Consider the following 26,064-nt stretch of genomic DNA (forward strand, 5'->3'; position numbering starts at 1 on the left):
CTTAGCTTATTAACTAGAGTGAAAGTAGTTAAAGTCCACTGCTACATAAGCTAAGCTAAAGTAAGATAAGACAGGACAGGATGCGATAGGACTGACCTGTGAGGTGTCATGATTGAAGATGATGGAGTTGAGGTCTCCACAGTTGTAGTGCCTGATGAGGTCCTCAGTGGTGTAGGGGACCTGTAGGCTTCCTGCTCTTAAAGACTCCTGCTGTAGTAATGTCTGGTTCAGGGCAAAGATCACCTGCAATGAGACGACTTTTGAAATTATCCAAAGAAGTACCATTGCTCATGTTTCCAGATCTAAAGGGGGTTATAGACGGAAGACGGGAATGTCATTAGTTTTGCAGGTATTTGGTCATAAACTGAAAGGACATTTGATCATGATTTGATCATGAAAGGTATTAGGATTCATCCTGAGGGGAGCATGAATGTGCGCGCGAAATTTCATAACTATCGATCCAGTCCATCAAGACGTTTCACTCTAAACCACAAATGTGAATCATATGTCACTAGAGGAAAAGTCAGGAGATCACCAAAGCCATCAGGATGCATCATCTGGAGACCATGACTGTCTGGACCAAATGTTGATGTCTGACAGGATAAGTAAAAAAAGCTTGAGCAGCTGGCAGCACTGGAGGAAAAATAGGGGGATCACCAAAGTTGGTAGAATTCACCCCCTGGGGACCATGAATGTGTGTACAAAATGTCATATCAATCCGTCCAATAGTTATTGAGATATTTTGGTCTGGACCAAAGTAGTGGAGCGACCAACTGACGGCCCAGAGGGGAAACAGTCACATGATTAGACAAGACCCGTAAGAGATGAAAGTTAATCTTTAGCGATTTTGATTTTATAACATCTTTTTATTAAACCTTGTTGACTGACAGAAACAAAGACGTGACCTCAAACCCAAATAGGTGACCAACTGTGTGAAAGATTTAGATTTACTGAAGCAACTGTTACAGCAAAAGACACAGTTTGAGTTTCGCCTGCCAAAACACTCGGCGCTCTGCTGCAGAGATTCGGCTTTTGTGCGAGCGTGAAATCAGCCAGTGTTTGGCGAGAGGGCCCCGGTGAGCCTGCCGCCTATGATCGGCACCGCAAGGACACACATATGCATACATGCACACCAACACGCATAAATACACACACACACACACTGAAGGTCCTGCAGGTCCACACACAGCGAGACTTAGGCCGACACACAGAAAGCACCACTACTCACCTCTGCACATGGTCTCCCTCTGATCTCTCCACCACACACACACACACACTCTTCACCCTGCGAGCCATTGATGTTGATTCCCATAAAGGGGGAAAGTTTGTATGGTTTATTTGTTTCTCAATGGGAACAATCAGTCAAATTGAAGATGTGTTTTGTCAGCTGTGGAATTATGTTAATGTGTCTACAGTATGTCTGCACGTTTTTACAATTCGGTGTGGGGCGTGCACATATTCGTTTGTGTGTGTGTGTGTGTGTGTGTGTGTGTGTGTGTACTCAAATCTTTGTCAGATGAGTTCTGTATTGATATGCATACCCCTGTGCTGCTTCTTTTTCTTTTCCGTGTTCTGTTTTCTAAGGTGCTCTGATGACACTTTTCTCTCTCCGCTGGCCCATTGTGGGAGCTTCGGTGTAGCGGAGGAGAGGAGGAGAGGAGGGCAGCGTGGAGCAGATGCCTTCTTGTCAGGGGACAAAGAACCCCTCCGTCACCCTCTCTTCTCCTCTCCTCTGCGCTCCCTCCAGCTTTCATCGGCCGCGCATCAAAGTGGCGCTCTGCATATGAAAAGGGCCCCGTCTTTATGCCACGCAAATTAGCCTATCGCCGCCCCTCCCCGACTCATTTCACAAAAACACCCTCACATCTGTGCCATGTCCGTGAAGGAAGGCCCTCATCTGCAGGGTCTCCCCTTTTTCTCAGCTCCCTCTTCTCCTCTTTCTCCACTCGCCGTGCCTTTCAGCCCCTTAAATTATGGCTGCGAAGGGAGGGAGGGGGAGGGAGACAAGGAGGGGGGGAGAGGGGGGGTATCAGTCATAGCTGGATAAAAAGAAAGAGAGTAAAAAGGTTTGGGGAAGGAAGGAGAAAGACGGCGAGAAAGCGCAAGCGAGAAAGTGGGGAAGGATACGGAAAACAGGAGCACAGAGGAGGAGTGGAAGAAAGAAAGAAAGAAAGAAAAGCTTGATGAATGATTTCTTTCTTTCCGCTGTGATCCTCCTCTTCTGTTAGTGCACTGCGGGTCAGTGGGTGCATTTTCCCACTCGGCTCCTTTCATCAGGTCCCCCTGTTTCTCCTTCTCCTCCACTGCTGCCCCCTTATCCCGCCCCCTCCAGCACGCACACACAGACACACAGACACACCCCTTGCTGATATCAAAGCAAGCGGAGCCAATGAAAGTCAATAATTGTCCTTTGTCATGGAAATGCCCCCTCTTGTTGAGATGGAGTGGGGCGGGTGTGTGCATCCAGAGCAAACATCATCACAGTCAGATTCCCACATGTGGAGATCTGGAGTGCTTCGGCGGCTCGGCTGAAAAAAACCTTGCTCTGGAGTGTGTTGGCTTAGTTTAGGATTAGCGAGAAAGAAAGTGGCGAGCATGCTTAGTGGAGTGTCTTTGAAGAGAGGTTACATTAATTGCATTTATGAAACGGTGGATCGCTTTCCAACAGTCGTAAAATCAGTCCGTTGAGAACTGTAATATAAAAGAAAGACGGCAGCTATGTTGATTGAAACTGAGAAAAAAAACTGTAGGCATCGTTAGAAGTGAGACATTTCAACCTGTTTCACTCAGTTCCACAGAAGCAGGCGACGCACTGAACGGTGTGTTGTTGCATTATTTCAGCCGCTGCAGCAAAAGATGACGGGCCAGAGTTTTGGTACTGATCGGGATGGAGGCGTCAAGACCGCCTTCACCCTTCACCTGACGACACCACTAACATTTATTATGTTATGAAGCATGCGCATAGTGTCTCGTCACATGACACACACGACGATTTTCAAAGCGATTTGACACTGGACTACATCAACATGCATATTACCCAGCAATCTTCACTGCACATCTGTATATGAAAAAACCAAACCATGATGGAGACAGGTTTGCCTTTTCAAGAGCATGTATAACAAACGGCACCATGTTTTATTTAAAGTGAGTTCTTCTTCTGCAATAAAATGATTGAAAATGGCGAAACATTTTCATTCCCAAGACAAACAAATCCGACGAGTCACCTGTTGGCTTGTCATACAAGCAGGCGCCAGAAATGAGCAGGACAACGTCAGTTTGGCATTATAGTTTAGAATTAGGGGATTAGGGGATGTGATTTTACTGTATGTTTTAGCTCCAATTCATTCAAACATGTTTGCTTTATAACCCTTCGGAGGAGAAGGAGCAGCTCTAAGAAAGGGACGGGATGGCGTCGCAGCAGCTTGCAACGTTCAACCGCGGCTCAATACCAACTGCTTTCCAGTTTCATCTCCAGTATACGTCAAGCTTAACGCCGCCGTCTTATTTACCGCAGACATAACAAGGAAAGATAAGAAAACCTGAGGTATTTAATCTCAGCCAGAACGTGTCAGCAACACACTCTCTCTGTATATAAATGCATAGTGTGTGTAAACTGTATGTGAGGTCCTGTCACTGGACCGATCTGCTGCAACGTGAGCTGCTGGTAAACACTGAGATAAACCCCTTGTATGGTAAAGCCTCCGGCTAATTGATGGTACTCTGATCGTAAGTGCTGGCACTGGAGCTGGGGGCGTTTCGATAACTTCATTGAGTTTTGATAAGAAACTAAAGAGGAGCATGTGTGTGTGTGTGTGTGTGAGTGTGTTAGTAGAAAAGCATGTCTCTTGGTTGAATCAAGCCGTTAAAGTGCAGCCTGTCCACACTGTTGACAAACCATGAGCACACACACACACACACACACACACACACACACACACACACACACACACACACACAAACACACACACACAGTTGCAGCCAATTCAATGAGCTTTGGCCATCTCCCAAGTACAAATGAAGACTTCCAACAGCTCCTCTGTTTCCTCCTGACTCCTGATGTTATCAGAGTAACACAAGTCGCTCTCTTTCACCCTCTCTCTGTGTCCGTCACACACACACACACACACACACACACACACAAGTAGAGAGAAGAAGAGAGAACAGTCTGTAAATTCTCCCAGAAATCAGCAGAGAGAGAAACACAACGATCCAGTAAGAGGGAGGGAAAGACAGAAAGAAAGAGAGAGATAAGGAGAGAAATGGACTCTCGGTGCTGATGTTATCGGTGAAATCTCAGAGGAGGAGAGCACAGACAGAGATGAAGGCAGACAGAAATAGACAGAGATAAGGAGTCTGAGTTACTTATGAGCGATGTTATCAGTGAAACGTTAGTGGGAGCAGTCAGCCCTAAAACAGGACCTATCAGGAGCACAGCAGCACTGCCGGGGTTTTACGGAGCGGGCCAACACCTGCTTATTTGACGCCATTGTTGAAATTCTGAATTAAATCAGCAACTACCTGCTCAAATAACCCCTTTGCACAAGGTTTTGGGAGGACTTGACAAATGGGTTGCTCTTGTGGCGGCTCACCTTGTCAGAAAACTGCAAAAGTACTTCGAAAATTAAACAGTGCACCTGCCAAGGCAAGGCTGGTCCCTAGCTTGTTGCACTGGGAGCCTCAATGCTAATGCCGTTCTGCCGTTTCTTAAATATTCCACTGAAAGCCGGTAAGGGGGGGGGGGGCGGCTGCGGCCGGCCTGGATTTACAGCAGGAAGATGTGAAACCAAGTGCTTGAACCACACTGAATGTGTAGATAAACAGAGGAGAGGTTGACTATGCTGCTTTGACATTCTGATAAATTTTGACCTGTTTTTGCCTTGATACTGGGTCAGCACTGGAAACCATTACAATCTAGGTTGAGTACAGACGCCATCCACTGCAGAAAGGCCTCAGCTGCTTTTGAAACCTAAATGATTCGTGAAATTGTAATTCTACATACATTTCTGGTGGAGAAATGCATGTTGTTTGTTTATTCAACAGCAGTCCAATGCCACCGTTTTCCAAACTGCAGTGCAAGATCAGTGTTTTCACGTGTGTGTGTGGAAATTAGCAAAAAAAAAAATTAGCAAACTTTTGGTCCACATTTATAACGAAGTGACTGTAAAGAGATGATAATGGCTACTGCAGCTGCAAAAAAGGCCACAGCTCCATTCAGCAGGTATTCATTGACACTCCACACACACACACACACACACACACACACACACACACACACACACACACATACACATCTGCACATACATAAATCTTTCACCACTACACAAGTGAGCTTTCACTCTCTGGCAGAAAACCCACCATTTCAAGACAGTCTCACACATGCACACACACACACACACACACACACACACACACACACCTGTCAGTTTGAGTTATCTATATTGTTTTTGTCCCTCTGTCCTACCTCTGCCTCCTCTTTTTTCCTCCCATCTCCCCGTTTCTCTCCTTCTCAACTCCCCCTGAGCACATTTTCTCTTACTTTTCTCCCCCACGCCTACACCTCCAATCTCACTCCTCCATTCATCCTCCCATCATTTCGGTCTCCCTTCCTTTCCCCTTTGATCCCCCCTCCCTCCCTCTCCTCCTTCCATCCATCTCTCTCTCCCTCTCTCTCTCTCTCTCTCTCTCTCTCTCTCTCTCTTTCTCTCTGTCCTTTGATCCTATACATCCCCTCTATCAGCCAGGTCTTTAAAGATTTGACCCCTGCATTCCTCAGGTCACTCATGACCGCCTCTTTGCATGTGTGTGTGTTTGTGTGTCTTTCTGTGCATGTAAGTGTGTGTACACCTGTACAAGATTAGTTCGTTTCTCTGTGCGTTTGTATGTACATGTATACTGGAGTGTGGTTGTGTGTGTGTGTGTATATGTGTGTGTGTGTGTGTGTGTGTGTGTGTGTGTGTGTGTGTGTTCAAACGCTTCATCATCGTGGATTACTGCAGTCTCTGCAGAGCTCAAAGCAGACCTTTGAAGATAGCTTTATTAATTTTCCAATATGAGACAAAAGAAAGGAAATATGGGGACTAGAATTCCCACACAGAAGAGAATGAGAGGAGAGAGTGAAAAAGAAGGAAGATGAGGGTTTCTTTGCCAAACCACACAGAGAAAAATCCCCCGACCCACATCTTTGACAATGATGATGACTAAAAAATAGTTCCCCCCCTGATTTTGAAAAGGAAACTCCGTCCTCCGGTATAATTGATATATCTTATTCCTTTTGATCTTCAACAGTTCAATCAATGAATGCTGACATGAACAACCCTCTCACAGAGCAAGAGAGCTGAGGTCTGCGTGCACACAGGACGCGTCCCTCTCTTCAAAATGTACAAGAAAAAATGTGTTTTCACTGGACAGGATACATCTCAGCAGGGTTCACTCTTATACGTCCTGTACACTCTGCAATGGCACTGACACAGAGCTGCAACTAATGATTGTTTTCAACAGCTATTCCCATGATCTAATTTATCTTTTAGGCCATAAAATGTTGGAAAATGCTGTCACAACATATCCCAGAGCACACAGTGATGTCTTCATGTTGCTTGTTCTGGCTGATCAACGGTCCAAAACCCGAAGATAATCATTTTACAAGGAATAAAAAGGGTTTCATTGTTTTACGTTTTATGTATCAAATGTTCAGGTCAGTGTGAGCTGATGTCTGAATGAATTAATGAATTTCCTTTTGTGATATACAGTATATGTATGCAAGCATATAAAAGGGCAACTGTATTTTACTATATTGGCATTCATTGTGTGTTTATACAGGTTGATGAAATACACTGTTAAATGCTTAAATATCTGCTTACACCTCTTATAGTGCATCCTGCCTATAAATGGGGGTGGGTCTCTTAAATTAACATTTGATCCAGGGGATCATACTGATGGCCAACACGCAAACCACATTTATATGAAGCTGTCGATACAGTTCTTCTTCTCTTTCTGTGTTGTCTGTGTTTCTTTTTCTTTATCTCTGTCCAAACACCCCCGCCCCTCTCCCTCTCTCTCTCTTTCTCTCTCTCTCTCTTTCTCTCTCTCTCTCTCTCTTGCTCTCTCTCGCCCTGTGAAAACATTCTTGTGGGGCGCATTTACCTTGGTGCCCGGACGCAGCCAAATATTTAGGCTGTCACAGGGAATCAGCCTCAAACCAAATGGCTGGAGGTCTGTGTTGGTGTGCATGTGTGCGCATGTGCGTGTGTTGGGGATTGCGGTGATTGAAATGTCAGCCTCTCAAACCCCCCACTCTATCCAGCTTCACTACACCCTGAACAAGCTGTACATGAGTCCCGGCCAACTCGCCCTGAGACACACACATGCCAGCTCTACATCTGCGCACACCGGCCGATAAAACATGAATGACGAGTGATTGAAAGCTGAAAGAAATAAAGGGTCGGTCACAGTCAGCGACTGGCCGATCAATCCCGCCGAAAGGAAATGGATCGCCAACAATTCACAATTAATCATCAAGCAAAAACACCAAATATTTCAATGCTAAATATTTGCTGGTTCCAGCTTCTCAAATGTGAGGATTTGCTGTTTTACATCATTGAAAATTGGAGTCTGTGACAAAACAAGCTGTTTTACAATCATCTTTGGCTCCTTTGCTTGTTCTCTGACATTTTATAGACTAAACGATTGATTAAAGTCAAAAAGAAATCATTGGATGGTCACTCACACACACACAGGAACACACACATAGTGTGTGACACACACTCTGACCAAAGAGGAGAGTTTGTGAGAGCTGGACACCTGATGCAGATTCCCCTACCTGTGTCTTTCTATCTGTTACCATTTCACTCACACACACACACAAACCCCACAGAGCAGCCACTCAGTCCATCCGTCCACTAAGAAATAACACGAGGGTCTTGAAATCGCAGCGGGCCACAAGGAAAACAGCCATCAATCTCTACGGCTTGTCTGTTGACTGAAGGACCGCTGTTAATCTTCAGGACAGCACGAGTCAAGAATAACACCGCCGAGCTGTTTCATGCCGAGATGCAAACCGATACAGCTGCGAGCACTTAGTATGGATACACACTGACCATCCGTACACACACGATATTCACACTGTGTGTGTTTTATCACGCAAACAGGGAGAGAGGAGTTAATAAGATCAAGATTTTGTGCAAGTTTAGCATACGCGTCTCTGTATTAGCCATATTTATTGCATGTGTCTTTAGAGACGCACGTAAATGTCTGCACCCATGCCATCTGTGTGCATGTCAACCTGCTGTCTCAGTTTGCTGACACCTCAGTTTCTATTTGTTTTACACACACTTCCCAAAACACACACAAAGACACAGTTTGAGGCTCTATTTCAACCCCCCAGCTGTCAATCTGAGGCAATAAAACTGAATCAAGCATTCATTACTTAAACTCTTCTGGTGCGCTAAATATTTCAGGACAGCACAAATACACACACACACACACACACATATACTCATATACACATAGCTTCTGGTGAGGTCAGACAGTTTGACCTCTCCGCCTCCTCCAGGCTCTCGAGGTCACTAATGGACTTCCTACACTGACCACTGCATTACTAAGGTCACATAAATAACTTTGCTAAAATTGCTCAGAACGGAGGAAAATACCCCGTTCACACTTTATTTATTCCCTCGTGCCTGTGAATGTGAAGGCAGATAGTTTGTGTGATGTGTGTTCAGCAACCAGCACCACTAACTCGGTGTGGTTAGAAGAATTTACACACACTCACTTGAATTCAGTTGGAATTATGTGTGACACAGTATTAAAGGCACAGTTGGAAAAACAAATCTGAGATACAATAAAGTCATGATATTTCAAGACAAAAAAATGCTTTTTGAGAAAAGTCCTAATATTTGTATGTGTGTATGATATGCACACATGCTCTTATGGACTCAGAGTATTCTTCTTTTCTCAAAATCATCTTTTATAACTTGTCTTCCATCTCTCTCATAATTTTCCCAGCACAGATTCTGCTACTTTTACATTTTAATAATGTATTTTCTTGCTTGGGGTGTTTTCAAATGAATCAACGTCCTACTTTTGAACTACTCCGTCAAACAAATGTATAAAGCTTTTTGCAATATGTTTGCTTTATGCAATTATATTGTCTTAGGCTGCTAGGTAACTTGAAAATAATGAGTTTAAGATAAGTAATAAAGTGCAGAGACTGCTTATTACTGCAAATCTTTTCCCCAAAACTTACAGCCAGTTTAAACCTTTATGTTGGCCAATTTTCAAAGATTCGATGAATTACCTATAATAAGGAAAATGATCGAATTATTTTCACAGGAAATGAAAATCACATAAAAGCAGGATATTCTGTCGCTGTCCAGTGGAAATAATGAACACTCTCTTGAGCATTGCTGATTTTGATTTTTTTTTTTTTTCAGATAAACTGGAGGATGAAGTGTTTCTTTATGGGCTGAGAAAACTGTCTGACATCCTCAGTTGGATTTACGTATTTCTCAGCTCCTAAAAAGGTAGGAGATACATGTTTTATACCCATCACATCTGTGCAACTATCTTGTGCAATATTACATCTTCCGTACTGTGTTATATACTTTCTACTGTGCAACAGTACAAAAACAATGTTTTTTTATTATTCATATCTAACTCATGTGCAATTGAGCCTTCACAAGTCTCCACAAGGCAATATTTTTTCTATTATTTTATACATAACGTACATTACCTCTGTAGTTCATTTATTGTAGCTGTCTATCTGTTCTTTTTCAACCTCTTTTTATTTCTTGCTGTTGTAACAAGTAGATTTCCCCCATATGGGATCCAGTAAACCTTACCTTATCTTATCTTTTTTAGAGATCATGGACAGTTTGAAAGTTTGAAAGATGTGACTTACTATTACATATTTATTGGATTCATATTTCATGCCTTGAGTGACTGCTTGAGGTGTTTTAACGGTGCAGTTCAGGGATCACAACACTATTACAATAAGGTGTTCAGACATCGGGATCAGAACTTGTGTTGTGAATTGATCGAGCTCCTTTTCAAAACTTCGGCCTATAAGGCACCAAACCTCCTTCTGCACAGGCTGATCGGCACAGTTTTGTTGGGACGTGCTCTCAGCGCCGGGCAACAAAAAAAGCAGACAGCAGCGCCAGAAATAAATCTCCAACTTTTGACTCTACAGAAGTCAGATAGAGAAAGACAGCAGGAATCACAAACCCACACGGCGCTATTTACGAGGATCTGCAATTCCCTTAAACCACTGGCCCAAACTCAAACCAAACTGAACAGGATGCGCACACACACCAGCACACAGCCAGGGACGTTCACATTAATACGCACGTAAACACTTTTCGTCAGCTTGCATCAATTCCCTCGTTCTAAACAAAAACACAGACTCAAAGCACAATATGCTCAGTCTCGAACTTTAATTTTCTAGCACAGTCCCTGAACCTCACACGCACATACACAGAGCGAGTCTGTGTCATGGAAAATCGGACTTAGGATCCAAACCATCTGAGAAACGCATCTGTTTGTTGTGGCGAAAGACTGATCAATAAAGGAGACAAAGGGATAGAGAGAGATAAACAAAAGGCGAAAACAGCGTTGAGAAGCAGGCGGCGGGAGGAAAGAGCGCTGCCTGTAGGGAAGGAAGAAATGACAACGTGATGAGGCGCGATAGCTGGAAAGACAGAAAGACAGAGAGCGGGAGGCAGACAGAGGGAAGAGAGAGACGGCTGTTGTTGTGCAGCCGTCTGCCACGACCCACGGCCTCACAACCACAGACATATAAACAGCCGACAAAATATGAAAAACATCCAAACATCCGAAATGTGTTGGCAGTTTTTAGAAAAGTGTCCCCTTGCATTCCCTGAGGATGAGACGCGCATAAACACACTCCTGTCATGTGAGGTTATGACCAAAATAACAGCCGTCAAAGCTACACAAACGGTACGACATACATTTAAAAAAGATCTCTACTGAGGGGGAGAAGTTCTGCGGCGAGAGATGCAGCAAATGAAAGACATGCACTGACAGATTCGGGGACAGATGGCGGTTTGCCTTTTTTTTTTTTTTTTTTGAGATGACGAATTGGGGATTCGGCTGCAGAGCGTTCTTATGAACCAAACCAGGTTTCATATCTGCAACGTCTCTATGGTGACACACATTACAATTTCCCACCGCCTGCTGTGACTTCTTCAAACAGCAGTCCCCCCCAGACCCAGAGCAAAGCAGCTAAACCTCACGCTCCACAAGCTGGAGTGTGAGAATACTTAAAGAAATAAATTTTCTTTCAATCAAAGCTAATCAAGCAGCCAAGCAGCCTGTTTCGGCGGTAGACTACGCTGAACTTTAAAGGTGCTGCAGAGTCTCCGTTATCTTTTAGGAAAAGAAGGCGCACGCAGCTTTCGCAACTGACGATTTGCAACTGACGACTGCAGATTTCCCCCTCAGACGATTTTGGCTTCTTCAGCGCTTTGTTAGTTGTCTCGAGTTTCAGTGGAAACTCACAAATCAAAGTGCTGACTGTACTGAGCTCTTTGAAAGCTGAGCATTCCTGTTGATTAGCATTACAGCTGATATAATGGATATTTTTGACAATAAACGCATGTTTGCAAATGTCCCACGCAGTTCAAGGTAAAGCAGAGTGAAGTGTGACCTTGTATCTGTTGAGTGACAACAGTAAGAGTTCTCAGTCACACTAGAGTCTCTGTGAGGCTAATATCCTGAGCTAAATGCTAATTTCAGCATGCTGCATGCTTATTAGCTTACTGACAGTGATGTGATTTACACTTTAGGTATCATAATTTAGTATTGAAAGACAAAGCATTTTTGGATACTGGATATTATTTAAGCAATTCAGGAAGTCCATCCCACAGCTGTCTGGACATTTCACTAAAAAAAACAAACATTTTCCCCTCAAGGTAGCGCTAGAGGAAAAGTCAGGGGATCGCCAAAGACAGTGACATTCATCCCCCGGACACCATGAATGTCTGCGCCAAATTTTAAGGCAATCCCTCGAAACGTTGTTGAGATATTTCATTCTGCCCCAAAGTGGCGACCAACCAACCAGCGGACCAACGCTGCCATCGCCAGAGCCGTGAAGCTGGCATGTCTGAAAAGCTATCGCATCCAGAAATGGCGCCCAAAGCTGTGAAAGTAACACCAAGGCTGTAAAAACCTCCGTAAAAGGACCAAAACATAGAGAAGACAGACAGACAGACAGAGAGAGGGGGAGAGTGGAGCAGAGCGGTGAAATGAGCTGGGAGGCCAAACAGTGGCGTTGCTGTTAAGCTCTCGCAGGTTTTATGATCTCAGCTACCGCAGGCAGACAAAACCCCCAAAACACAAATAGTCTTCGGGTAGAAACAACCATGAAAACCTTCATCCATAGCATGGAGCTGACTCTGGGTGGTGGCAGGAATCTGATACACGTGTTTATGTATGTGTTGCTCTGTGCGAGCTATTATACGCACACACGTCTGTGTGCTCTTATTTATCGTGTGTGTGCTTCAATCTGAGAGACAGATCTAGGGAGACTGTGCATCCACCGTCACTTTTATCTCTGCAGATACTGATTCTTGCTTTGGTTTCATGCATTCTGAATTTTTAAATTTCATCTACACACATTATTGAATTTAACACAATATAGTTCATTGCATGGAGTGGAGGGGAAGAAGAAAGAAAAAAAGACATAAAAGTGTCTCTATTAAATGTCTCTATTATTTGCGTCTACTTGCTTCATAGGAAACTTCCCAGTTAAAAGAATACACACACACACACACACATGCACAGAGTGCCAGAGAGATGCACAGCCAGGCAGACAGATATGCACCACACACAACAACACAACCACACACCGCAGGTTTATACAACATCTTTCCCTTTCTCTCCTTCATGGATGCGAAACAAGTCCGAGCAGCGGACCATCACATTTCCAGTTGTGTTCAGACCAATATCTGTCCGTCATCCAAGAAGCAACAGCTATTAATCAAAATGAAATGTGCTCCACTGTAAAGATCTTATCTAGGAGCTGCAGCTACGGGCTGTTAGAGCTGGCAACGCTGTTTTTTACGTACCGCGGGGAAACAGTGTGCAGACCACGTGATGCTAAAATCCTCAATTAATGTAAAAACTCCAAATTGACCTTTTAGACATTTTATTGAGACTGTTGTCTGGTAAAAGCGCAGCCTCGTGGTTCTGCAGTTACGAACACTAACTTGACGCGATCATACGAGCAGTTACATGAATATCAGAGATCAGCTTATGTTGGTTGAAAAATTCACAGAGCTGAAAGAAACTCTTGTTGGCGTTCTCTTGCTGTTGCTCTTCATTTTATGCCGGTACGTGTGAAGATATGTAACGCCGTCGGGATATTTGCTTGTCTGACTCTCGCTCCGGTCAGAACATCTGTGCAGAACAGCGAAGTCTCACAAAAACCTCCTGTGTGGCGCTCACCTGTGAAATTCCAGCAAAGCCACCAAAAATGTGGACCAGAGCCAGGAAGACACAAGTGGAGTTATGGTCAAGTCAGCTCAAAAACCATGTGGTCCTTCTGACTCTGGTTCAGCTCTCTGTAGGCTACAAGCAGTGAGCAGCAGTTTAATATTGTGTGCATGCACTACCTACACTGCAATGATACAAAGCTGATTAAATATATTTCACCTGCATCTGTATAATATGTGAAATCACTCTTGTTTTCAATGTGGACACCACTTTTGTTAATTTTAAACAATTTCAGATTCTATGATATTTTTATATCACTCAGTTTTTGCTTATTCTTATTATTCTTATTATTAAATCAACATTTCTATGCAAAAATAAGGTTACCTCAAGGTATACAGTAGAAACATTAATCCTTCTGGGGATCACAAATAATAAACTAATTTAATCCCAAATGTCAAAGTGGCTCCTGCACTAAACCTCTCCACAAGTTCCAGGTGACTCAGTGAGGAGGCAGGAACTATTAATCCTCTGTGCTGGAGCCCGTGGACAGCTTTGGCTTCGTATTGCTCGGCTGACGTCCGGCCAGGTTTGGCTCATTTCTAGCTGCGGTGGAGAAGCTTGATTTAACCCAGATCAGCCACGAACCTGCCCAGCACAGAGAAAGCATCTTCTCTCTCATTTCTTTGCATTTTAATTCAAATCGATACAGTGCAGATGCAGGTTTCCTCTCCAGGTTACTTCAAATATATGTTATTTAGGATAAAACAGCTGTTAGCATCAGGTGTGTCATTTCATGTCTTCTGAATTAAAAGTTGACTACATGCACTAGAAGCGTAGGTGGTCTCCTGCACGTCTGCTCAGAGGTCACCGTACCTCAGCTGAGATAAGATCGCAGTCGTCTGATTCACTTAACATCAGACTGTAAACAGAGGCATTAGGCTTTTCACCGCTGATGTTTATCCGCATGTCAAAAGGATCATTACTCCCATCTCATCTGATCGCTATCATGTCTGTGAGCACTTCTTCCTGCGAGCGTGTCGCCACGAGTTTCTTTTTACGCACAGGCAGCACCTTAAACATTGTTTTAATGCTTTGTTATGCAAGAAGTAACAAAGTAAAAGCTGCACGCGTGAGAGCAACTACTAATTTAACAAGTTTAATTAAGAAGCGGTGATGAAAAAACCACCCAAAAGTCATGCATTAATGTTCCAGTCTGCTAAAAGTGTACAGATTCTGGATAAATTCTGGGAAAAATGAACTGCAGGATGAGATTTAATCACAGCGCAGTCTGAGTTTCTCATCACATCAGTCATTGTGAGCTGTGCCCTCTGGGTTAAAACATGTTAAAACAATGGAAACAGGACGTGTGGCTTCAAGCTGAACGACATGTTTTTCACAACTCGTCGAGTTGTATGTTTTCATTACGATTACTTTTTTTTAAAGATCATGTATGGAATTCCTTTTTTTTTTTATCAGTCACATGCAAATGTAGTGCCAATTGGTCAAAGCTTAGCAATGACAATGACCCTCAGCCACATTCCGCCTGCAAAAACCTTCACTTACACAACAATAGAGGGCATGATGGGCACCAAACAAATTGAAATTAGCATCGTAATTACTCTAATGGCGCTTACGTATAACTTACATTAGCTTTCAATATGGGAAGGCTGCTGTTAGTGAGTGCTAAGCACATTTGTAGATGCTGTGCTTTTCTTACTTAAATGAAGGTGGAGGCACACTGCGAGATAGCACAATCGCAAATGTGTCTCTCCATGGGCTGTTTGCCCTCTGCGAGATTTCACAATCACATGTTGGAACAGTGAATGGAAAACTGGTTTCAGCAGTGGCAGACACATCTGTTATTTCATCTGTAATTACACCCAGTAGAGCTATTTTTACTTGTCTCAGCTGAGTTATTAGACATTAATCTTTGGAGCAGATCGAGTCATTGATTAATTAACTGTAATGAACTGTGTTCAACTTGGGCCCATTTGGCCAACTAAAGCATTACTGTGAGTTGTATGTTGTGTGATCTGAATCTATTTTAACAAAGTGAGTCGTTACAGTAATGCACATTGGACATGTCATGACGGAGGAATATTTTAGGACAATCTGCACTGATCTTAAAGCAAAAATGTAGAAGGCGAGTCATGTGTCATGTGAGAGCGAAAATGTGTTCTCTGGTCTATTTTGAATAAATGATGGAACAACGTGAGTTAGACGGGACCATGTAAAACTTGCATGGATGCCTTGCAGACGCCTGACTAAGTTTTGTGTGCTTTCAAAGGTGCAGATAAATCACGGTGATAAGCATTAAGCAACAGGCCCTAAAGATTATTTTAGGGCATAAAACATTAGCAGGGGCGCAGAGCAATGAAGGTGCTACTCGGCCTGCACACGTTTTCATGACCTGGTCTTAAGTCTGAGAGACAAGCTATTAAATCCCTACTTGAGCTGCATTACAGCACCAGGAAAGCCTGCAGCAGCCTCCAGAAGTCAGCCTCTCCTCCGCTGGACTGTATTACTGTACATGCTTTCAGGGATCTAAGATCTTTCTCTTGGCATACGGTTGGTATCATCCAGCTGCATCCGATCCGCTTTCACTCAAATGTGCTTGAAAAACAAGAAGTTGACTTACCCGGGAATGGAAACTCTTAATTTTGTGAACTTATTCTACCCTGATCGACAGCAGCAGGGAGCGGAGATTTGCTCGTGATCACATGAGAAGTGTTTCGTGGTTCTCCACAGAAACGCTCGAAGGCGCTTATTAGTCTTTTAAAAAAGGCTGAAAACACAAACATGCAAGAGTTTGTGGGAACAAAAAAGACTGAACAAACTAAAAAAATGCTGTTAGTTAATATGTCTAGAAAGAGCTCGGTGCCCTAGTTGACTTGACACTCAGTGTGATGAATTCTGTGGCAGCTCGGTGGTTTTGAGTGTCGCCTGAAAGCGTGAGGGTCTTTGGTTTGAAGCTTAGACGCGGTTCTTTCTGTCTGGTATTGAATGAAAAAGGCCACTTGTTTTGGGAGATCATTAAACAAACCCAGCACACATTCATCTCCTTATCTATGGCTTGAAAAGCAAAATCTCTCCATCCTGGAAGGTTACCTCATCTAATAATCAATACAAACTCACCGGCGTTAATCTGTATTACTTGTTCATACAGCAAACAAATCACACCTCTGACCTCTGGGGCTTCTTCACTCTGTAGCTTTTCTTCATGATGAGCTGTTGACAGACTTTACGCTTCAATTTCCGTGTATAAAGCTCTTGAAAAAAAGGAAAGTGAGACGAGCTCTTCATCTTCATCTCCGGTGTCATGTATCCAGACAGATGGACAGATAATATCTGAGGGAATGTCAGACATCTAATATGGAAGTGTTTGGTCAACAGCGGGGAGGAAATCAAGCCCCTCAGAGCCACTTGAAACCAGGGACACGAAGAAAGCCGTGAGGACATGCTGAAGATGCAAGCACAGAACTGTATACGCACAAATGCACGCGCACACATGTATGTACACATGCAAACGCCCACTCATACACAAGCATGAAATCTTGCAAACGTGCACAGAAATGCGCATTCATGCACACGCAGACCCAAACAATAATAAACAGACCCGAGCAATTACATGCACAAGTACACACTGGGCTATTACACACCACACCGCAACTAAACATGCAAAGTTTACTGCCTTTGATCAAAGTAGAGCAAGCAAAATTATAAAGAGGAGAAAAAAAACACTTTCTACAGTTTGTAACATTATACAGTATCATGCAGAAATAATACAAATCACTTCCTACTGCAAAAAAACGAGAAGCTTAGCAGGTGTATCTTATAGAAGACTGCTGAGGTGCATGTTAACATATTTCTCTTTAATCTTCCTTGCTGACATCTACTTTTTCTGGTTTTAAGAAATTACATAGCGCACTTCCTGTTAATATCTCATCCGATGGCATTTACTTGGAGTAACTCTTTCATCAGTCATTTGAAAATGTCCCCATGATTCATCATTTGTCCGAATAACAAATGAATATTCTTTTTCTTCTGGCAGAGCATTAAAAGCCCCACTCGAAATACCTTAATGAGCTTAATAAATTTGACTACCGGTTTAGATTTATTGCATTCTTGTCGTTTTTCTGGCCGTGTCTACGCATGTGAGTTTCCGTATACGTTTCATCACTGCAGGCCATCCGGCTCTGATGATCGCTAAATCAATTGACCGGACATTTGTGGTTCTTTCCACAGGGACAAACAAGATTTAATCAGATTTGCTGCCTGCGTGTTGCTCTTTAATGCTGTCATCACACCAGCATGTGCTCTCTCCCTCGCTCACACACATGCGCATGCATACGCCCGGTGTGTGCAGTGACCGGGAGTTAGAGAAGAGGACTGATGAGGCTGCAGTTAGGAGACGCTTAGCTTAGCTTAGCTTAGGTTAGCTTAGCAAAACGCTTGGAAACAGCTGGCACAGTTCACCTAGCAGAGCCTCTAAAGCTCTTTAGATCTTGTTTTGTTATTTGTAAAAACCTAAAAATGTGGTGTTCGGGGGGGGGGGGGGGGGGGGTCCCAAGCAGGTTGTTTTCACATTTCTTTTGCACAGATTAAACCAACGACATATAATGTGCTAATAAGTGAGCTTTAGAGGTGCTGCTAGGCTAACTCTTTCAAACTCTTTCCAGTCTTTGTGCTAAGCTAAACAGCAGACATGACTTACATTTCCAAAATACTAAACTCGAACATTTAGGACATTTTCAAACCAACCGATGACAACGCGTGAGCACGCTGGACGCTCATGCACATGGAAGACTGCAACATGCATTGGTCAGAGAGTGCCCTACTTCATGACCAGTTAATTGTCAGTTATGTTTCATGTTGCAATCGTAAGAATCCCAAAGTCCCCCGCCTATACTAATCATCATTATCATCGTCATTCTCATTTTGCCATCAGGAGGGCTTGGGATGGATTTTCCTCTGTGGGCTACCTCTGGAAATCAGCGGCGGTTTGCCCCGTGCCAGGCTGGAAAATAAGGACACCGTGCTGTCCACGATGTCGAGCTCCACTTTTCATAGACTCCTGCAAAACCGACACACTTAGCAGTCGTCCGGACCGGGACAGCGCGGGCTGTGGGAGTTTTCAGATGCTCACGCTTTGTGACAGCGTCTGTCCCGTCCAATGAGTTCTCGTTTCAGTGATTTTAGTGAGCCGTCTGTTCACATGTGACCTCTGACCAGCTCTGATTTATGCTGCTAGACATTTTCCCACAAATCCGCTGACTCAAGAACGAACTGTACTTTGATTTATTCAATGTTAAAGTTTAAATCCACTAACCGAGAGGGCTTTGCCTTTTCGCTGTAATTGAGAACAGACTTCGCTCCCTGTACGCGGAGAATATTTCTGGTCCAAGGGGTCAAGATGATGTGTAAAAAAATAAATAAAAAACTGTAACTCAAGCCTTCAATCCCAAATCTTGAAAGGAGTTACATAAGGAGGAAAGACAAAGACAATATTAGATGTAAAAGCTTGCTATGGGCTGATATGCTGAGAGTCATATTCAAGGAGGAGCATTCTTCTGAAATTGGGAATGGAAATGTCTAAATTACAAACAGGCAGTGAGATATGATAATTGGGTTAAAATTGCCAGTGCTATTGAGCCTGGCTTACATTGAGTTTTACTTTGGGCAGCAGTAATGTTTGGTTTTGGTTAGTGAAATACCTTTCCCGTGTCTTATGTTTCTCCTCGGGCAAAGGAAGAGAAGAAGAGAGATGAGGATTGAAAACGTAATGAGAACCGAATTGCTCCATTAAATGAGAAAACAACTGTATCTTCAGGCCGACAACCTTGTCGTTTCTCTCAGGTTAGAAAAGTGGGTTCTGTTTGGATTTCAGCAGACCTCGCCTCGTGGAGCCCGGCCGATCCAGGGCCCCGTCAGTTCAAGTGAAAAGAAAACACCACAACTGAAGTCACAGGGCTGTCAAACAGAGGTAACGTCATGATACCTTTAATGGAGACGGAGTCACGCCTTCCTTCCTTAATGGCTCCTCCACTGATCTCAGTCTGCATCTCAGCTCTCCTTGTTCCAGTCCCTCCTCGTCATGAATGAACCAAATGGGCTTCAAACATTCCTTCCCTGTTCTCATAGACGTACACTGAGACCCGCATTCATCGCCTCTCCATGCACCATTACTCCCAGTGATGGGAGGAAAGAAACAACACTGTCATTAGCAGGTCCGCTCCACTGAGGTGTGGAATGTCCCGCGGGTTTCCAACAACAGTGACAGAGAAAGCCGGCCTTCATGCCGCCATTGTTGTCCTCAACAAGCTCACTTAGTGTAATGGGCAAGGCTGAGCCCGCTCTTCAAAAGACGAGGGGCACCGCCGTGCAAGAATAAGAGCAGTCATGCTTAGCCAGATTAGAGATCTGAGTAAAGAAAGTAGAATTCATTGCAGATTGAAAACAATGAGCTCAATGGGCTTCATTTATTGTGGCAGGCAAACTCAAAAAGTGGACACATCGCTTGTGACATGAGATTAAAAAAGTACGCTGTTTTTAAAAATGCATTAATTAATCTTAAAAGCTTACACAGCTGTGCAAAGCCAGAACTATGGAAATGTTACATATTATTTAACTGCACGTTAAGAATCACTGCGGAGGCGGACATAATGAAGATCTTCAACAATTAGAGGCGCAACATAATGATGAAGAGAAACTTGAACAGATGTCAACAGGTTGTCTCACAATATGTTACAGTTGAGGTGCACTGCCTTGCCTGAAATAAAGAGAGCCTCCGACATGATTTTATATCTATTAATCATAATATTAGGGTTATTAAGGCTTCATTACACAAGAAAGGATAAGATGTGATGCGTTGGGATCTGTCTGACCAAGCTCAGCAGTTAGTCGATTGTTCACTTTGCAGTAGTTTATCAGAAAAACTCTTAAGTTTTCACAAGTCAGGGAAAATAGAGACAAACGGCCCCATCAGTCACAATCAGGCGCTCACGTGAGAGAAACACCTCACAGCTGCACTGCAGGTCAGACACCTAGCTGAAGCCGGTCTGATAATCACGAGCCTGAATCGAGCTGAAGTCAGCTTAAAGTTTGTACTGACGAGGTAGAATTGCGGGATTCGCCACCTCTTAAAGCTCTCGAACCTCACCAACAACTTCTTACAGTCGAGGTAACATGAAGCACGGCCGCGAGGCCTCAAACTTCCTGCGCACCAGATTTCGGTACGATTCCAGAAAAGCCACGGCGGTTTTCCAGAGTGGAAATCAGAAACAAAGACCAGTGACGGGCCGGCCAGAGGTGCGCTCAACCAATCAGCTCTGTTGTGTTTGTGTTTCACTGAGGAGGAGAATGTCTGCATGAACTCTGGCTGGAAATCCACAGAAAATCAATTTGTATCATAGCCACGCTGAAAGTCAGCACGCAAGCGAGCCCCTCAACGACGGCACGAGGAGAGGAACTTTCACGACTTCAATACACGAAGTGCTTTATTTTCCATTCGCCCTTCCCTTTCCTCTGAGCTCTGCTTCTTGCCAGATGTAAATGGCCAGTGAAAACATTACAGAGACTATTACAGACCGTAAATACGGCTCTCCGGTCGCAGCCTGATTAAACAGCGCTTTCAGTCAAGAATGGCGGCCGAGGCGGCGGCATTGTTTCACCATCGTGTATCTCACTCATCGCGCTCTATCTGGACGTCTCACAGCTGAGTTGAGCTAAAAGGCTTTAAATGGAATTGGCCTTTTCAACTACACTGCCGAGCTGTGAAAAAAATATTTACTGAAATATTAAGCGGGCCGCCGTGAAGCCAGCAGGGTCGAGGCGTCCGTCAAGCTGCTGTTGATTAGATCGAAGCTGAGTGTGGAAATTATGGAGTGCCAAGCTGTGTGCTGTGCTGGTGCAGTGTCAGGGCAGGGGTTGTTTCTGGGACACTACAGCTCATTGTTGAGCCCGCTGGAGGCTTTGTGGGCCTAATTCAATGAAAGCTGTGATGATGGGAGGTTTTCTCTCTTTATAGCCCTGTTGACAAATCCAATTTAAACCCCCCACTTTCTTTCTCGGATATCCATGACAACAAGTCCCCACGCTTAAGTGACAAAATAAGTCGTTTGTCAGTGTCTCCCAAAAGAGGCCAGTATTAGGAAAGTGATGTGCTAACTCACGCAGGATCGATACAGTCCTTGGTTACGGTTTGAAAAAGATGATCAGGCTTCATTTATAAGTCTGCAGGGGGCACTTCATAGCTACTCTCAGCGGTTTTCTCCTTTTGCAGGAACACACAGCAAGAAAACACTGCAAACCTTCAACTCAGCACAATCTGCTCCATATCCGCGTGGAAGAACTTGGTTTGCCATGATGTTATCAATCTGACGCTGAACTACAAATTAAAACCCAAGTGACTATGTCCAGACTCCAGTTAACCTTTATGTCAATCATGAATCCACCTTTAAAAGAAACCAATGAGCTAAAGCTAAACTCAATCATCTTATCTGAGTCAGAGATGAGAAGAAGTCCTCATTACTCACACATCGTGTGCTTATCAAGACATTATCGTGGAGAAAATCATCGTTAATTTTACATTTGGCTAATTGTATATGCTGTATGATAACTGACATTATTCCTCCACAACTCAAGAGTATGCTTCACAAAGTGCTGCTGGGGGGTTTAGGCAGAGACTTGTAGTCTGAGGGGCCAACAAGGCCTGCTTTAAAATAACAACACTTTAAGCTTCTGGGTGTTAGGCTAAATGGTCAAGTGTAATCCCCTTAGCTCCTGACCAGCATTAGCAGAAATTCCTCAATAATACGCAACATGATTTCATAGTGAGAGCTGCCTTTGAGAGATGTTTGCAATGCTGAAAGGGTCACCGGGGGAGGGGGGGGGGCACGGCCGGACAGACAGACAGGCAGACATGGCGACTTAAGTGCGCTGTTTGAGGAACAAGGTTCCTTTTTTTCGGGCGATTTCAGGCTTGAGTCATTAGGATCCATTTTTCTTTAATAAGAACGTGCGCGGTGGAGCACGGCCGAATGTTTGCACAGCTGATTATTAACACCACACCTTTATCTGCTCCACCGGGCTATGGGGGAAAAAAGGGCTGAAACTACAGGGCTCTGTGCAGTCTTTGTCATTTGGATTACATGTCTTAGTCTCTTGATCTGGCCCTTTTTTAAAAGAGCATATTTGACATCGAGTTTATTGAAAGACATTTTTAACATCTGATGGGTAAATCCACCAGCTGCGTCAGGCAGCACGCATCAACGTACCATTCAGAGAGAGGAAGTAGTCGTGGTACAGTAACCAGGATGTGCCGAACTGCACCAAGCTGTCTTTTCTCGCCCATTGCTGATTCCGCTTATGAAAATCAGACCATACTGAATACCAATCTGATCCCAGTGCTCTGTTAACCTGTACTTGTGAAAGTCATTAGGACGAGTAAGTAATTAGTAATTAATATTAGCTAACGTTAGCTAACTGCAAATGTCACCTGTCAGTCCAGGTTCAAGCTCACCTGGGAGAAGTTGAGCCCGTTGAGCGGATGGCACTGTTCCTCCACCTTCTCGACAGCCCCCGTCCTCTTCCTCATCCTCTCCGCCTCCTGGGCCAGGTACAAGTCCAGCACCGGCACCCCTCGCGTCTTAATATCTGCCTCAGTTAACGAATTCACCATCAGCATCACCCAGACAGGCCGCTTCCTCTCCCAGTTCCCAGCGATGGCGTTGAAGAGGTAGTCCGCGTAGAGCCCCTTCCCCCTCTGATCCGGCGTCATCCACGACGGCATCATGAGCTTCACATACTCGAGGTGTCTTTTGAGTCTCCGATAGATGTCCCTGGGTAGGACATCCTGCAGGTTCTCGCCCTGAGGGAGCAGCTGGCAGCTGGTCAGGGCTGAGATGGTGTAAGGGTCCGTCAGGTCCAGCTCAAAGTAGACGATGTTGCTCTCCTGGAAGGCCTGCTTGGAGTTCTCAGGGATGAAGTCCCAAACACGCGTGTAGGGAACGTGGATTGTGCCATAGAAATATGAGGGAGGGTCCCGTTTGATCGTCCAAAGGAAGGAGTTTAGGTCAGTTTGCTGAGGGGAAAGGCAAGAAAATGAAGATGAGAATATTTTCAGTGTTGATTAATGCGTTGAATGTTTTCTGATGTCTTCATAGGTGTCAGAAAGACCCAGAGACATTTGAGCTGCAGTGACAGAAAACAATGAAAAGCAAACATTGAGACATTTAAGAAGCTGGGAATGTTTGCTGTATTTAAAGATCAAAATAGTAGCTTAATTTTCAGTCAGTTGACTACACATTTCAGCAATCACTGAGTCTGAACCAAGTGAGGCACATGAGGAGAGAAAAAGCAAAAAGAGCGGTGAATTCACAAAAACAACAAAAATACACATCCTTTACTGTATATGAGCCGACACTGGGCCTGTCTGACACCAGCCGGCTACACCAGCACTTTGTCTGCAGCAGGCTGTTTATTACAGACCACTAACAGACTGATAATGACTTATTAACAGGCCACTTAGGACCCAAGTGCCAAACAAACAATACACATGTCAGTGATTGTCAGACTGTGAGCTGAACGCTTTGCCTTCCTGGATCAGACCTGAGATGGTCTGTGTGAGTTTAAAGAGCACAAGCTCAGAGCGAGAGACTTAAAGGTTATCAGTGAGAGGGAGGCTCTGCAGTCTCGCTCCACAGGAAAGCACAGGAAGGACAAATACACACACCAGTATGGGCGGCGTATTAAGACGTTCATGTTACTCAAAGCCAATACACAAAACTAGTGCTGAAGCAATTAGTCGATTCACCAATGAATCGACTGACAGAGAATTAATGACTCTGTTCTATATCAAGCAAAAACAAAAAAAACTTTAATGTCTTGTGGGGACTCCTGATGTGCACAGTTTTATACAGTTTATGAACTTAAGTATTGGTGGATTCATTGAAGAAATAAAAACAGATAAATCAATAATGAAAACAGTTTAAGGGCTCAAAGGTTCAAGTAGCCTCCAAAGAGATGCAACCAAACATCGAGAAGTTGGACTAAATATGTATAGAAAACGTGAACTGGATGTCAAACAGCAAAAAGAAGGAACATGGCACTTCAGGGCTTCTTTCCTCACACTTTCCACCACTTTTCAGAGGTCCAGTTAAGACAGTATAGAGGATATGACGAGTATGGCTACTTCTTGCAACGCTTAAGCAGCTTCACAATCACTTACTTTCTTGTGAAGCTCGCAGTTGCTGGAGTCCTTCAGCCTCCACTGGTCAGCCCGGACCAGGAGTATCAGACAGGACTGAATGAATGCGCCCAAAGTGCCCCGCATCGTCGCGCTCTCTCCAAAGTGTGCGCGGCAGCTCGCTCGCCTCGCAACGTGTTGCACCAGCTATTCCCCACAACGCACGGACGACGTCTTCACTTCCACAGCCCCGGCTCCACGCGCTCGCGTAAAATGAGCTGACAAGCATCCGACGACGCGCCGGGCAGAGTCATGCTGGCTTGAGCCCGGACATGGACGCGCTGACCGCCGTTTCACGTGTGCCTGGGAGCGAGAGAGGCGGTCATCGGAGTTTACGCAGGGTCACATCGGCGTCCCGCTGCCGCTCGGGCTGCTCCCTCCGCGCCTCCTGCCCTGCATCACGCTGCTCCGCACAGTTTGCGCGACTTTATCCGAAAGTTTGAAGCTTTCCAGCCCAGAAGAAAGCCAACAGGTCCGCGCCGCGTCAGCGCACCTGAAGCCAAAGTGGAGAAAAAGTCAGGATTATTCTTCAAGATGTTCAAGATGATCAATCTGGTGTAAATGAGCTACGAGTTGCGCTTTTCTTTAAACTTCTCTACCTGTGAGTCTGCCGGGTCTGCTCTGTTTCTATCTGCGCCTCTCTCTCCCTCCCCCTCTCTCTCTCTCTCCTTGCGACGTGTGTGAGCATCTTTGCCGGGCAGCTCCACTTCACCTACCCCCTGGGTCGTCTGCATACCCCTCCCTCCATCTCTCTCTCTCTCTCTCACACACACACACACACACACAAACACACTCTCACACACGCGCACGCACGCACGCATAGCTGTAATCAGATTAAACATCGCCCCGCCCGCGCGACACGTAAAGTCTCCATTCACATCATTCATGTCAATAAACAAGGTGTGGAAGCCTGCGGACCATTAGGACCATTAAGAGTTACAATAACAGCCGTAACTAATGCCAATTTATGGCTAATAGCCCGGTTAATATTGTAGCCCTGATTTCAATTCTCACCACTTTTTTTTATTTCCAGTGTCAGACTGATGAGGTCTCTTGTGGCCCCCCCCTCCCTGCAAGAAGCCTCCAGGCAATCAAGGGGGGGCTCCCGTGGATAGATTATCCTGCCCTGGTGGTTGATGCCTTCCAAACTGGGGCATTAACATGAAAAACCCCGCAGTAACAGCGCTGCAGAACCGCACCTTTGTGTGAAACTCTGCAGACTTCATGCAGTAGCCGGGACCAAACATCTGTTCATTTTACCCCCGTACATTACCAAGGTAGCATCTGCATCTGGTGACCTTTGTGCAGCCATGATAATAACAAGATTTGCTCTTTCCTAGTTAGGGTCCAGGTAGTTAAAATGAACATCT

General features: G+C 44.5%; 1 protein-coding gene across 2 annotated transcripts in view; it reads right to left on the bottom strand.

The window, feature by feature from the left end:
* The window catches only part of trabd2a (TraB domain containing 2A), a 54,575-nt gene extending 29,209 nt beyond the window's left edge, over positions 1-25,366 (bottom strand). Inside the window, exons 1-4 of one of the 2 annotated variants that reach the window (XM_041960789.1) lie at positions 25,294-25,366; positions 24,677-25,187; positions 22,970-23,530; positions 97-243 (exon numbers count right to left, since the gene is read on the bottom strand). In XM_041960789.1, the coding sequence (XP_041816723.1) occupies positions 97-243; positions 22,970-23,530; positions 24,677-24,781 (813 nt within the window). In that variant the 5' untranslated portion in view covers positions 24,782-25,187; positions 25,294-25,366. Of the gene's footprint in view, positions 1-96; positions 244-22,969; positions 23,531-24,676 lie in introns of both variants that reach the window. The other variant, XM_041960790.1, reaches the window with a different exon arrangement.
* Between the last annotated feature and the right edge of the window lie 698 nt (positions 25,367-26,064).

The sequence above is a fragment of the Chelmon rostratus genome, chromosome 19 (assembly GCF_017976325.1).
Source record: "Chelmon rostratus isolate fCheRos1 chromosome 19, fCheRos1.pri, whole genome shotgun sequence".
Classification (NCBI taxonomy): domain Eukaryota; kingdom Metazoa; phylum Chordata; class Actinopteri; order Chaetodontiformes; family Chaetodontidae; genus Chelmon; species Chelmon rostratus.